We start from the raw sequence: 15655 nt of genomic DNA, 5'->3' as shown, positions 1-15655 counted from the left end.
TGTCTTACTTTGGCCTAAAATAGAACAAACACATTCTGAAAATATTACAATGAAAATATATAAAAAATACTGGGCTTGGTAAAGTTTAGATCCATGAAGGAAAGAAGAAAGTAAATGGATAAATTAACATATGCAAAACAATTAGTTTTCTTTTGAATTATTTGTTTTAATGAATTAAGTAACGTTTATGACAACCTTTTTCCAAAACACAATATAGAATGTGAGATATAACAAGATAATGCATACACTTATCATTTGTTTTCAAAACGGTTACAAAAAAGTTGGATTCCAAAGGTTTACTGTGAGACCCGATTTTTATGACTTCATGGGGTCCCTGGGACCTCATTTGGAAAATTCCTAGTGCCAACACTGACGGCGTATTGGTGCATGCAAAACAGCTGTGGACTGCTGGCCGGTTCTAATACTAATCAAATATCATCCCGGGGACCATAGACAATTCCTTTGTGGGCCGGATATGGCCCTTGGGTCTTTTCTTTGACACTTAGGCACTAGAGCAGGGGTAGGGAACCTATGGCTCTAGAGCCAGATGTGGCTCTTTTGATGACTGCATCTGGCTCTCGGATAAATCTGAGCTGACTTTGCTTAACACGATAAGTAATAAATAATTCCACTTGTAATCACAGTGTTGAAAATAATGTTCAAAATATAAAACATTCTCATGCATTTTTAATCCATCCATCCGTTTTCTACCGCACCTGTTCAAGAAGTTGCGTTAATGGTAAGAAGTTATTTATTTATTATTGGTTAGTGTGGGTCTTTCCCTCCTGGGAGTTCTTCAGACCACCAAGCACCGACCTGAGAGCCTGTTTCAGGGTTACAATATTGTTTTATTTTTCAATAAGTCTCTCAGTGGCTTTCCAGCAATTGTCTTTTTCTCTGTTGTCCTTGCTCGTGGTTTGGCTCCAGCTCCAACCCTATCCCTCCTCCTGGCTGCTGCTTATAACAGAGCGACGGGTGATTAGATAACAAGGCCCAGGTGGGCCATCTACGCAACTATATCGCTGATTTCGAGGCTGATGTGGAAACACCCTGCTTCGCTGCAGGACCGCAGGCCACGCCCCCTCCACAGTTAGCTTCCGAATAACACTGTTATTACAAAGAACAAGAGACCTATTATACTCTAGAAATGTTGGTCTTACTTAAAAATGCACGCGTTTAGTTGTGTTCAGTTTTAAAAAAAATATTATATGGCTCTTATGGAAATACATTTTGAAATATTTGGCTTCAAATTGGCTCTCTCAGCCAAAAAGGTTCCCGACCCCTGCACTAGAGTGTCCCTCTTGTATAGATGAACTTGAAATTACAGGAAGCACGATGGCAGACATTGTATTGACATTTTACCTTGCTAACAAACAGAACACTCAGGTCCAAACTTGTAAATCTTATGACCGAGGCGTTCCTCAAGGCACCCCTTTAAGACATATCCTTTTTGGAAATTACACTTTTTAATATTGTGATTTATGTAACTATGGTGTTGTTGTAGTTGGTGCTAGCGCGTTATAATATAGCCAAGAGTCATGGATGCATTGGAATTCTGGGTAATTCTTATGTTGCATTTGTAATGTGTTACAGAGCCAATGTTCTCCAAAAATGTGTTGGTTATTCTTGTTTGGTTAGGGTTTACAGAGTGTGGCGCATATTAGTAAGAGTGTTAAAATTGTTTTATATCACAACCATTAGTGTGATCTGTATGGCTGTGGAACAAGACTCCTTGTTTACACACAGTAAAAGCAAAATAAACTCCTCCGCCATTTTGAAAATGACGGCAGGGGAAGTGTCGCTTATGACATCATGATTCTGACCCGGCGATAAAAGTAAGCATGCGCTTATAATTAGGGAAAGCGATTTTTACCCGTTCAGTAATTCAAGGCCGGCGCCTATTACACGCCCGGCGGCTATTCAAGGAAATACGGTAGTTGAATATCCCTGATATACAGGATCATAACAAGCTCTTGCATAGCATCTCATTAGATTGTGCAGGTGTACTTAATGCATTGTTGAATGAATATAAATTTACTCTTTCAATATGGTAACTGCACTTGCTCCATGCAACAACAACAACAAAATCTGACACACTGCAGCCAAGTGTTTAGGCGAGCGCCACCTGCTAGCTGAGTTCCATGGCGCCAAGTCTTAATTAATCATCTTTGATTTTGAGCAAGATGATAATCTGTTAGTAATTAAGCACACAGTTAACACACACACGTTTCATTCAGCTTTGGCACTGCTTCCTATTTGAGGGAAAAGTGATTCCTTTGTGTTTTCTTTCTTTTAAGTAAACACAAGGCCAAAGCAGGATGAGGAGGGAGTGAGGGGACGTGACCGCTGCAGTTTGGTGTGATGAGGACTCAAAGTGGTGGCAAGACAAGACACGAAGAGGGAGAGAGCAGTGTGAGCTTTTATACGAATGAATAAGGAAATGGCACAGGGTCAAGGGTCATGCTTTGTTTTCTTTTAATATGACGAGCACAGGAGAAGGGATGGAAAACACGTCTATATTGATGTACATCGCCAATGTGATTACCTAAGCCAGTATTTTTCAACCACTGTGCCACGGCACACTAGTGTGCCGTGAGATATTGTCTAGTGTGCCGTGGGAAATTATGCAACTTCCCCTAATTGGTCCAAAAAATATTTTTTGCAAATCTATAATAATAATGTGCCATTGTCTAGTGCCTGCTATGTCTAGAGCTTGGCAGGGTAATTTTGTAATCCTCCATATCAGTAGGTGGCAGCAGGTAATTCATTGCGTTGTCGGAACGCGTCAAGGATGGTTTGTCGTGATCCCAATATGCAGAGCACAGTGGGAGACAGCGTGCAGGTAAAAAGGTATGTAGCGCTTAAACCAAAAATCACCAAAAAGGCAAGTCCCGTGAGGAAAAGGCACTGAAGCATAGGGATGGCTATTTAAAACAAAAGTAAAACTGATGTGGCTACAAAGTCAACAAAAACAGAATGCTGGATGACAGCAAAAACTTACAGCGTGTGGAGGAAAGACGGCGTTCACAAAGTACATCCGTACTTGACGTGACAATCAACAATTTTCCCCACGATGAAGGATGGCCTACGCACAGCCAGCTTAAATAGTTTTGATTGCGAAAACAAAGCAGGTTCGGGAAATAGCACTTAAAAGCAGGCGTGAAGCTGCTACAGGAGAACACCAACAAAACAGGAAATGTCACCAAAATAACAGCGCAAGACAGGAACTAAAGCATGACACATAGGACACAACAATAAACTCAAAATAAGGCCAGACAACCTGGTGGAGTTTCATTTTTTAACCTTTTGTGCCTCCGTATATTTTTAATGAAAAAAATGTGCCTTGGCTCCAAAAAGGTTGAAAAACACTGACCTAAGCGACGGGTGTCCAAAGTGCAATACCGGACTTTTTGTAGAAATAAAATCAAAGTTCCTCCGTGTCACGCCACCGCTATCTTTGGAACATACTGCTCCAAGCAGGTTATAACAACACCCCACGAAAAACGAGCATTAGTTTTTTGTCAGCTAATGAGTAAATTGTCAACGTTCACCTAAGAACATAAGCTATATCTTTGAATGTACAGCCTACCTTTGTGCAGTACGTGTGTACCAGTACGTGTAGAACTATAATTTGAACATTTTTATGCAGTATAGTTGCAACAAAATGTAGGCTAGACATTTTATTGTACAACATGTTGGCCCTGTGATGAGGTGGCAACTTGTCCAGGGTGTAAAAAAAAAAAAACATTCCCTCCCCAACCCCCAATTCCCCGCAACCCCGAGACGGACAAGCAGTAGAAAATGGATGGATGGATGTTGTTTTAAACCTCTAATGTTAATTATGCTAGGTCAGGGGTGTCCAAACTTTTTCCACGAGGGCCACATAACGAAAAATAAAGGATTTAGTGGGCAACTTTGATACATTAAATATGCTTAAAAACTCATTCAATGTGCATCAGTATATGATAAGCTCTTTGAAATAAACTCAGTGGCCTAGTGGTTGGAGTGTCCGCCCTGAGATCAGTAGGCTGTGAGTTCAAACCCCGGCCGAGTCATACCAAAGACTATAAAAATGGGACCCATTACCTCCCTGCTTGGCACTCAGCATCAAGGGGTTGCCCACTGCTCCCCTCACCTCCCAGGGGGTGACCAAGGGGTGATGGGTCAAATGCAGAGAACAATTTCGCCACACGTCGTGTGTGTGTGACAATCATTGGCACTTTAACTTAACTTTAGCTTCTTTGTTATAGGTGACAAGGCAAATAGTTATATCAAGGACATCCCAGGCTAAACTGTGGCCCTAAGCAGTATTTTATTTTGAGGCCTTCCCATTACAAATGTTTTACACATTTACAATTATGTGAAACAACGTCTATACTTTTTAAATCAAAATTGAAGTTGAGGCATGTTTTTTTCTAAAACAAATCAATGGGAAATAAATTAAAATAAGTTCAATATTTTATTTGCAAAATAACTGTTGGTTTCTGGTTATGCCGTAACAAGGACTGTTCCCCGGAAAGCGGAAGGACGGGCAGGAAAACAGCTTTGCAGGTAAGAGGAGTCCTTTAATCCAAGGCAAGGCATAACACAGAAATACGCTGGGAACGCACATAACATAACAAAAATGTTCTTAACCCACAATGAAGCGTACAGCACCCCAAATTTAAAGTTGTTGTCAGACAATCAATGCTCAGTGACATGGGCTTAAAAAGAGACATAATCATGGCCGGCTCTACGCAGGGGCAAGAGGGGGCAGAGCCCCCTTAAATAAATGTCTTGCCCCCTCAAATCAAAATTAGAGAAAGCAAATGTTAATAAACTCACAAAATTACTACATTACAAGTTGACAAAATTATCTGCACTCGCGGAAAAATCCGCCGAAAAAGTGACACACACGATAGAGTAGGGTCGGCTTCCCTCTCATCCCTCCCTCCGCTGTGCGTGTATTCAACATTCCACAGGCTGCGCAGCAGACACACACCCGCACACACCCATCAGCCCTCAGTAAACATCCAATCAGTGTTGCAGTATGAAAGTAAACGAAAAGGAAAAGCTGTCTACATTTATCATATAACTGTTAGGATGGGGGTATTTGTGTAGTATTATCTGTCATAAACACGTTTATCGTCGCGGACTTTCGGTGCTACGGAGTTCCTTTTTTTTTTTTTTTTTCACAACTTGACGAGAGCAGTGACAGCGGAGGCTCTGAGCCAGGGGCGTCCCTAGACCTAATACTGTACTGGGGCACACCTGGGGCATAAATAATTCATGTAAGTGTGCAAAGCGCGCAAGCAAAAACATTTTTAGCTCTTATTTATCATAAAAAATACATAAATAGTGCTTCAAACTATGAAATCACATCAGATTATGTTGTATGGATCTTTGATTAACCACCTGAAATTAACTAATGCCTTTGACTTACTTGTGCACTTTTTTACTCCAGACTTTTAAACTGCTACTAGTAAAAGCCAAAAGGAAGAGCAATGAATCTTTTTAAAATATATATTGCAGTAATCATCTGCAAATTTAACATCTACAAAAGTAAAACAAAAAATAAAGCACCCCTACACCTCTGGGTTCTTTTATATTATTTATTTCCATTTATGGCAATGTGGCTAATCCTATTTCAGATACACAAAACTATAAAATATACACAAAACAATAAAGCCACAGTAGTAGAATAAATGAACAACTGTTGTGTGTCTGTTCAGGGAATCATTTTCTGAAAAGTAAACTGTAACGTCTCCTTTTCATTTTTGCAAAGTGGTCAATCACTCTGGACATACATGGAAATATTACAGTAACTGTTATACAGTTGACCAGTGGTTCCCAACTGCTGGGTCGTGACCTAAAAGTGGATTGTCTGTCATTTTCAGTGAGTCGCAGTCAGATGTGTGCATGGAAAAAAAAAAGTTTAGGGAGAAAAAAATCAAATTGTGGCAACAAAACCAGATATTTTTAGCCATTTTTCTAGTGACTATTGAGTATTTTATCAAAAGGCAAACCGACTAACAAGTTGGAGGAGGACTCAGGACAGACATGGAAATATATTTTTTTTAAATCTAAATGGGGCAACAATACCCGATATTTTCAGCCATCTTTCTGAAAACAAATACAGAAATTTTACTATTTTTTCTGGAAAAAAAAGCAGATGCTTTAGCTGTAGCCATTTTTCTGGTGAAAAAACAAGATTATTTTAGTCAAAGTCACACCGATTAACAAGACAAGTCTACTGTGCTATTTTTCTGTGAAATAAACTTGAATGATTTAAAAATTCGGCTCACAACTTGATGATATGGATAAATGTTTTTCTTCCTGAAGATAAACCATTTGAGAAGCACTCAACTCACACATGCTTACTCCAAATCATCATTGATGCAGAACCAGCAGACAATAACCAACATTATATTTCATGTTCATTGGAAATTCCCCCGACAGCTCGTACAGCAAATGAATATGTTTGTCTTGATACAAGGAAAAATGTTAGCTAACTTAGCATCAACTTAAGACAATGATGTTGCCTAGCTAGCTAGGACTTCACTTACATCTCTCATTCCTGCTGCTTCTTCTCTGCTGCGGGCGAATAACTTTCTTAAATCCATGTAGGAGTTACAGTTTGAGTCAAATCAAAATCAAAATAATGTAATTAACAAATTGTTGTTGGCTAACGTTACCTACCTCACGCAGTGATTCTCATCCTCTCTCTCTCTCTCAACTGAAGTCTCGATCCACACGTGAATAAATTACCATATTAATTAGCCATGTGCTCATTGTTACGTGGAGTGAATACAGTAGCAATCAATTACCATACTAAGTAGTATGTGCGCTGTTGTCTATGCTATGTAGACTTAAAACTCAGAAGGGTTTTTTTTTATTGGTGAAATTTTTACTGGGGCACTGCAGATCAACAGTGGGGCACGTGCCCCTGTGAAATATGTCTGGCAACACCCCTGCCTCCACTGTCCCTGTAACAAGCTACAAGTCATTTATGATGCTGTTAATGACGGTAAAAATGAAACATAAGGTATATATCCTGTTTAGCAGTCCTCCTCTGCTGTCCTCTGTTCAGAGCGGAGTCCCTAGCAACGGCCCGTTTTACTTAGCAACGGTCTGGCAATCGACTGCTGGAATTCTTTTTCTGTTGTTTTTCTTGTAATTTTACATAGTCAACCTTTAATGTTTCAATCTACATTTTGCAATTAACAAATTATAAGTTTAATTTGATATGACCAAGACACCTAAAAACAAAAACACATCAATTTCATCAATTTACAAGCAAGTGGGCAACACACATACATTGGAGTGAATGAATTTTGTGCCCAGATGAGTGCCCACGTCCACTGCATGTGACAAACTGAAGACAAGTGACCTGTGTCTGACAGACCCCTACGTAAAGCCCCGCCCCAGGCTGTAGTCCTGTACTGTTGTTGTTTTTCTTCATGTAATCACAGCGGGTTTTTTCTGTTGTTGTTCAAGCTTACTTATTTTCTGCTCCAGCTTCCAGCAGCTCACAAAGAGAAAGTTAATGCTCTGTAATGCATCCATTTTTCAGAACATTTAAAAAGTCTAGTCCTGCTCCTGCATGTAGTAGTAGCAATGATGCTACTGCTAGTACATCAGGGACAGCAGCTAGCAATACTGCACCTTTAGCACCAGCAAGCACTGTTTCTCCTACACCAGCTCCCTCCATCCCCCCAACATGCGCTCCCCCAAAGCAGCCTGCTCAGCTACTCAGTGACTTAAATGGCAACGCACCATCTCAGCCAATACCAAAGCGTGCATTTGGTACAACTTTAAGATCATTCAATCCTGCCTGGTACCGCACACGACCATGGCTGGAGTATTCTGTGTTGCGAGACACCTGCTTCTGTTTCCCCTGTCGGAAATATGGCAGCGCTGTTAATGTTTCCCCCCCTGAGGGATTGCCACCTTATTGTGGTCAGGGAGTTTGCGTGCCTCAGCGACCGTAAGAGCTATACTAGCAGGAGCTTAGTCTTCAGGTGGGACACCCAAGTTGGACAGGTCTGAAGGTAGAGGCCTGACAAAGTGCAATCCACTACTCCAGGTTGGTGTTGGACACATAGCTAAAGACCCATTTCAATGAAGAAAGCATCGTTACTGTAAGCACAGAAAAAAAAGTCCTGGAGCATGATGTGTACACATGATGCCCCCTTCACATTTCTGACTGCCCCCTCATATAAGCATGCCTAGAACCGCCCCTGGACATAATTAGGGCCGTAGAAGGTAGAATGAAACCAGGTGTGAAACGCTCAATGCTCCTAGCAACAGGAAACGTAACTAAGGGGAGCTTAGGAGCACTGGCAACATCAATTACATAAAGTATAAACAGACTTGTAGTGACAGATCATGAACAAATATAACATAAAGAAAACATTAAGTTGCATTTGATTCTGGCACATGTATAGGGTTCGATACTGGTAGGTTTCTATACCAGTCTAACATTACACTTCGTGCCAAAGAGGACAACAAGGATGCCTCAACAAAATTGGGAAGGGGCTAGTAATATGTTTGCTGTAAGATTTCATGTGAAGGTTTCATGTGCTTTTTAATGCAAAACAGGGCCTCTGTGTTTAGGGAGGGGCGGCCTTTGTTACAGCTCATATACCTCATTAATAATTAATTAATACAATTTTCAGAAAATGCAGAGGACCATAAAAAAAACTATGAATTATGAATTGAAATGAATTATATTTATATAGCGCTTTTCTCTAGTGACTCAAAGCACATAGTGAAACCCAATATCTAAGTTATATTTAAACCAGTGTGGGTGGCACTGGGAGCAGGTGGGTAAAGTGTCTTGCCCAAGGACACAACAGCAGTGACTAAGATGGTGGAAGCGGGAATCGAACCTGGAACCCTGAAATTGCTGGCACGGCCACTCTACCAACCGAGCTATGCCAGTTTTTTGGTCAGCTATCCGCAGACCAAAAATTATTCCTGGGCGCACTTTGGAAATACAGCAGCTTTAAAAAACAACAACGGTACAATTTCCGTCCATTGATTATCTACCAATTCTCCCTTTTGTGTTTGCGAGGGGCGCTGGAGCCTATCTCAGCTGCATTCGGGCGGAAGGCGGTGTACACCCGGAGAAGCCGCCACCTCATCGCAGGGCCAACACAGATAGACAGACAACATTCACAGACTAGGGCCAATTTAGTGTTGCCAATCAACCTATCCCCAGGTGCATGTCTTTGGAAGTGGGAGGAAGCCGGAGTACCCGGAGGGAACCCACGCAGTCACGGGGAGGACATGCAAACTCCACACAGAAAGACCCCGAGCCCGGGGATTGAACTCAGGACCTTTGTATTATGAGGCACATGCACTAACCCCTGTTCACCGTGCTGCCCCAGGGCACAATTTATATAGGAAAATATTTTTTTTGTATTTTTTACAAAATAAGATCAGGATCTTTCTGTGTGGGGTTTGCATGTTCTTCCCGTGACTGCGTGGGTTCCCTCCAATCCAATCCACTTTATTTATATAGCACATTTAAAGGCCTACTGAAATTAGATTTTCTTATTTAAACGGGGATATCAGGTCCATTCTATATGTCATACTTGATCATTTCGCGATATTGCCATATTTTTGCTGAAAGGATTTAGTAAAGAACATCGACGATAAAGTTTGCAACTTTTGGTGCTGATAAAAAAGCCTCACCTTTACCGGAAGTCGCAGACGATGACGTCGCAAGTGTGGGGGCTCCTCACATATTCACATTGTTTATAATGGGAACCTCCAACAAAAAGTGCTATTCGGACCGAGAAAACGACAATTTCCCCATTAATTTGAGCGAGGATGAAAGATTCGTGTTTGAGGATATTGATAGCGACGGACTAGAAAAAAAAAACAAAAAAAAATGCGATTGCATTGGGACGGATTCAGATGTTTTTAGACACATTTACTAGGATAATTCTGGGAAATCCCTTATCTTTCTAATGTGTTGCTAGTATTTTAGTGAGTTAAATAGTACCTGATAGTCGGAAGGGTGTGTCCACGGGTGTCTTGACGCCAATGTCTCAGCAGAGTCGACGGCAGCTATGGACGGCACAAGCTCTGCTTTTCTCCGGTAAGAAGCAACTTTTTAACCACAATTTTCTCACCGAAACCTGCTGGTTGACATTCCGTCTGGATCCATGTTGGCTTGACCGCGCTCTGATCCATAGTAAATTTTCACCTCCAGGAATTTTAAACAAGGAATCACCGTGTGTTTGTGTGGCTAAAGGATAAAGCTTCCCAACTCCATCTTTCTACTTTGATTTATCCAATATTAATTGAACAAATTGCAAAAGATTTAGCAACACAGATGTCCAAAAAACTCTATAATTATGCCGTTAAAGCAGACGACTTTTAGCTGTGTGTGTGCGTAGCGCTCATACTTCCTAAAAACCCGTGACATCTTGCGTACACGTCATCATTACACAACGTTTTCAAGACGAAACTCCCAGGAAATTTAAAATTGCAATTTAGTAAACTAAAAAGGCCGTATTGGCATGTGTTGCAATGTTATTATTTCATCATTGATATATAGACTATCAGACTGCGTGGTGGGTAGTAGTGGGTTTCAGTAGGCCTTTAAACAACAAGAATGTTTCCAAAGTGCAGCACAGCCATGTTAAAAACAATATTAAAAAACAATATCATGCTCCACCAATGACTGAATAAAAACTAAAAATTAATAAATATAAAACCAATATAAAAACAATATAAAAATAAATATGATTAAAAACAATTTTAAAGGGTAAAATCAATTAAAACAGTAAAATGGATAAAAATAAAAAAAATAAAAAATAAAAACACAGAGGACAACCAAAGGCAAAACCCATTAACTCAATGTTGGTCGAAACTGAACTGATAATAATTTTGGAGTTCCTAGATGATATGCTTTACATTAGTGTATGCGATATTGTAATTTGTTCCGTAAGTAAGCTGCTACGCGCATGGCAGGACCTAGCAACTACCACATAACCGCGTAGTTACAACAGAAAAACCTAGTATCTCAAGGGACCAATCGGAGCTTCTTTGTCAGTCGCCCTATTGTCTTTAATGAGACATTTGCACGAATGGTGGCCGACGGTCAACCTGATTATGTGATGTTATGGCACGAGGGGATATTTGGAAGATTGGCCCAGGACGTTGCAAGCACCTTCATTAAATGTATTGTTCTTGATTCTTCCCCTTGCATACTCTTTTGGGGCAAATAACTGTGGAGGTCAAAATAAAAACTGGACGCTGTAGACGGCTCTTGCCCAATGTGCAAACGCAGAATGGGGCCCACCCGAGATTGTGATAAAATATCTGGAGAAAGGGCACACATTCATGAGAGCAGATTCAATCCATGGCTCAATCGGCAAGATAATGAAAGCTCAAGAAAACATCTATACGTTTGATGACTTTGTAAATCTTTGTAAGACAGCATCAAGATAGATTGGTTTTTCTTTGTTTTCTCAAAATCAGCTAGATGTGAGTTACTAGGCTTTGCCTTTGGACGGGAGAACAGAGGACAGAGGACCACACAACTCATGTAGTGTTAAAAGCCAAAGAATAAAATAAAAGTGGGTCTTAAGACGAGACTTAAAACACTCCACTGTGGAAGCAGTTTGAACATGGAGGGGCAGAGTGTTCCAGAGCTTAGGGCCGACCACAGAGAAGGCCCTGTCTCCCCTGGTTTTAAGTCTGGTCCGGGTACTCCGGCTTCCTCCCACTTCCAAAGACATGCACCTGGGGATAGGTTGATTGGCAACACTAAATGGTCCCTAGTGTGTGAATGTGAGTGTGAATGTTGTCTGTCTATCTGTGTTGGCCCTGCGATGAGGTGGCGACTCATCCAGGGTGTACCCCCCCTTCCGCCCGATTGTAGCTGAGGTAGGCGCCAGCGCCCCCCGCGACCCCAAAGGGAATAAGCGGTAGAAAATGGATGGATGGCACTGTGGAAGCAGTTTGAACATGGAGGGGCAGAGTGTTCCAGAACTTAGGGCTTACCACAGAGAAGGCCCTGTCACCCCTGGTTTTAAGTCTGGTCCGGGTACTCCGGCTTCCTCCCACTTCCAAAGACATGCACCTGGGGATAGGTTGATTGGCAACACTAAATGGGCCCTAGTGTGTGAATGTGAGTGTGAATGTTGTCTGTCTATCTGTGTTGGCCCTGCGATGAGGTGGCGACTTGTCCAGGGTGTACACCGCCTTCCGCCCGCATGCTTCCAGCATCCCCCCGCGACCCCAAAAGGTACAATTGGTAGACAAATGGATGGATGGAAGAAAACCCTAAAAAAACCCTTTTAAGGACTGTTTAGGGCATGGGTACCAAACTCTGGCCCGCGGGCAAAATTTGGCCCGCCGTGTAATTTCATTTGGCCCTTTAGGCAATATCTAATTAACATTAGAGCTGGCCCGCCGCTGTAACACCGCATCCACCCCTAATACTCTTAATTGCCAACCCTCCCGATTTTCCCGGGAGACTCCCGAAGTTCAGAGCCCCTGCCGAATTTCTCCCGATTTCCACCCGGACAATAATATTGGGGGCGGGCTGTAAAAGCACTATCTTTGGGCGTTCTCTACCTGTCACCACGTCCGCTTTTCCTTCATACAAACAACATGCCGGCCCACTCACATAATATATGCTGCTCATACACACACACACAAGTGTATGCATTATGCAAGGTATACTTGGTCAACAGCCATACAGGTCACACTGAGGATGGCCGTATAAACAACTTTAACACAGTTACAAATATACGCCACACTGTCAACCCACAGCAAACAAGAATGACAAACACATTTCGGGAGACCATCCGCACCATAGCACAACATAAACACAACCGAACAAATACCCAGAACCCCTTGCATTACTAACTCTTCAGGGACGTTACATTATACACCCCCGCTAACACCAAACCACGCCCCAACTCAAACCCGCCGCCGAAAAGAGGCATTCAATTTGTATTTTTATTTTATTTGATATGCCATTGATATTTTTTATTATTATTATTATTTAAAACTCGGTGGCAGAGGGGTTAGTGCGTCTGCCTCACAATACGAAGTTCCTGCAGTCCTGGGTTCAAATCCAGGCTCGGGATCTTTCTGTGTGGAGTTTGCATGTTCTCCCCGTGAATGCGTGGGTTCCCTCCGGGTACTCCGGCTTCCTCCCACTTCCAAAGACATGCACCTGGGGATAGGTTGATTGGCAACACTAAATTGGCCCTAGTGTGTGAATGTGAGTGTGAATGTTGTCTGTCTATCCGTGTTGGCCCTGCGATGAGGTGGCGACTTGTCCAGGGTGTACCCCGCCTTCCGCCCGATTGTAGCTGAGATAGGCGCCAGCGCCCCCCGCGACCCCGAAAGGGAATAAGCGGTAGAAAATGGATGGATGGATGGATTTAGCATGTCAATATAAAGTTATATAAGCCTTTCTTGGTCAATATTCAATGCAAAATTTGTTTGGGTCCCTATTAAAGGATTAATTTGTTCAACCTCTGCCCGCGACTTCGTTCAGTTTTAAATTTTGGCCCGCTCTGTATTTGAGTTTGACACCCCTGGTTTAGGGGGATAAAGTTTGGACACCCCTGACCTAAGCCATGCAACTTTGGGAATGTAAGATAACGCTTACACACAAAGCGCGCGTTTACACCAACTCCCAGCATGCTTTGTAGTGAGGTGCTTAGAGATTGGCTGCAGTGACAAAAATGCACTATTATGTCATCTTCTTTGACGACATGCACCTTTTGAAAACAAAATCTCTTTCATCTTCATCGTCCCGAGTCCTACTCACCACATTCGCTTCCTGGGTGGAAGACAGTGTTCTTTGTTGGAGGCGGTCACCCCCAGAGCCAGCTGCATCACAGTAATGTATTTCTGGTAATTCACCATGGTACCGTCCACCGCTACGGAAAATCCAAGGCAAAGAAAAGCGCAGGTGATCATAAATGATGGGTCGTTTATTCCCTGGCATCCGCCGCCTCGGCTGCGTCTCCGGGGCTCAGCCGCAGCAGCAGCGGTAGCATCAGCAGCACAAGGCCGTTCGCCGCGCCAGAGGACTGAGAGTGAAAACACCCCCCGAGGAGCTCAAGGCAAGGTGCCGTGCCGCGGCGACCCATGTCTGCAATGACACCGAAACGCACCGCCCATCCATCCGGCCGCGCTGTCTTCTTCTTCCCCCGAAATGTATGGGGGGGTTTTTTTCCTCGCTCCTCCTAACGCGCTCCTGACATGGTCCGCGTCCCCCTGCCTCCTCCCTCCTCTCCAGGCTTGCCAACACTCTCTTAAAAACGCTGCAGCGTCCAAGCGTCCGTATGTATGCCTGCGCGCGCGCGCGCGTGTGTGTGTGTGCGTGTGTACGTGTGTGTGTGTGTACGTGTAGTCCCAGGTTGGGCGGGGTGAGGAGGAAGAAGAACGGCGAGGAGGCATGCATGAATGTTTGGAGATGCTTGGTAGTAGTAGTAGTAGTAGTTGTAGTTTCTGCTTTAAAAGGCCTACTGAAACCCACTACTACCCACCACGCAGTCTGATAGTTTATATATCAATGATGAAATATTAACATTGCAACACATGCCAATACGGCCTTTTTAGTTTACTAAATTGCAATTTTAAATTTCCCCTGGGAGTTTCTTGTTGAAAACGTCGCAGAATGCTGTCGTGTACGCGTGACGTCATGGACTGTTCGGAAATATGAGCGCTGCACACACACACACAGCTAAAAGTCGTCTGCTTTAACGGCATAATTACACAGTATTTTGGACATCTGTGTTGCTGAATCTTTTGCAATTTGTTCAGTTAATATTGGAGAAGTCAAAGTAGAAAGATGGAGTTGGGAAGCTTTAGCCTTAAGCCACACAAACACACGGTGATTCCTTGTTTAAAATTCCCGGAGGTGAAGCTTTACTATGGATCAGAGCGGTCAAGCGAACATGGATCCCTACCGAATGTCAACCAGCAGGTTTCGGTGAGAAAATTGTGGTAAAAAGTCGCTTCTTACTGAAGATCAGCTGAGCTTGCACCGTCCATAAAGCTGCCGTCGACTTCCCTTAGACACTGCCGTCAAGACACCCGTGGACACACACCTCCGACTATCAGGTACTGTTAAACTCACTAAAACACTAGCAACACAATAGAAAGATAAGGGATTTCCCAGAATTAGCCTAGTAAATGTGTCTAAAAACATCTGAATCCGTCCCGATGCAATCGTGTTTTTTTTTTTGTTTGTTTTTTTCTAGTTCGTCGCTATCAATATCCTCACACACAAATCTTTCATCCTTGCTCAAATTAATGGAGAAATTGTCGTTTTCTCGGTCCGAATAGCTCTTTTTGTTGGAGGCTGCCATTAAAAACAATGTGAGGATGTGAGGAGCCATCAACATGTGACGTCATCGTCTGCGACTTCAAGTAGAGGCAGGGCTTTTCTGTTAGCGACCAAAAGTTGCGAACTTTATCGTGGATGTTCTCTACTAAATCCTTTCAGCAATAATATGGCAATACCGCGAAATGATCAAGTATGACACATAGAATGGACCTGCTTTCCCCGTTTAAATAAGAAAATCTCATTTCAGTAGGCCTTTAATATACAAAATAAACAGTTTTGGTCCCAGAACAGAACCTTGGGGTAAGGGGCGTCACTAGACCTAATACTGTACTGGGGCACACC

The 15655-nt window shown here is 42.6% G+C and overlaps 1 protein-coding gene across 9 annotated transcripts in view; it reads right to left on the bottom strand.

Moving 5' to 3' along the window:
* Nucleotides 1-15655, bottom strand: part of LOC133563270 (tight junction protein ZO-1-like) — a 259759-nt gene that overhangs the window by 194113 nt on the left and 49991 nt on the right. The window contains exon 1 of one of the 9 annotated variants that reach the window (XM_061917303.1): nucleotides 13787-14245. The exons of the other annotated variants lie outside the window; for them this stretch is intronic. Within the exon in view, the coding sequence (XP_061773287.1) occupies nucleotides 13787-13938 (152 nt within the window). The 5' untranslated portion in view covers nucleotides 13939-14245. Of the gene's footprint in view, nucleotides 1-13786; nucleotides 14246-15655 lie in introns of those variants that run through there. 9 annotated transcript variants of the gene reach the window in all.

This window comes from Nerophis ophidion, linkage group LG12 (genome assembly GCF_033978795.1).
Source record: "Nerophis ophidion isolate RoL-2023_Sa linkage group LG12, RoL_Noph_v1.0, whole genome shotgun sequence".
Taxonomy (NCBI): Eukaryota; Metazoa; Chordata; class Actinopteri; order Syngnathiformes; family Syngnathidae; genus Nerophis; species Nerophis ophidion.
The sequence above is the reverse complement of the archived record's forward strand: the minus strand, read 5'-3'. Positions and strand labels throughout refer to the sequence as shown.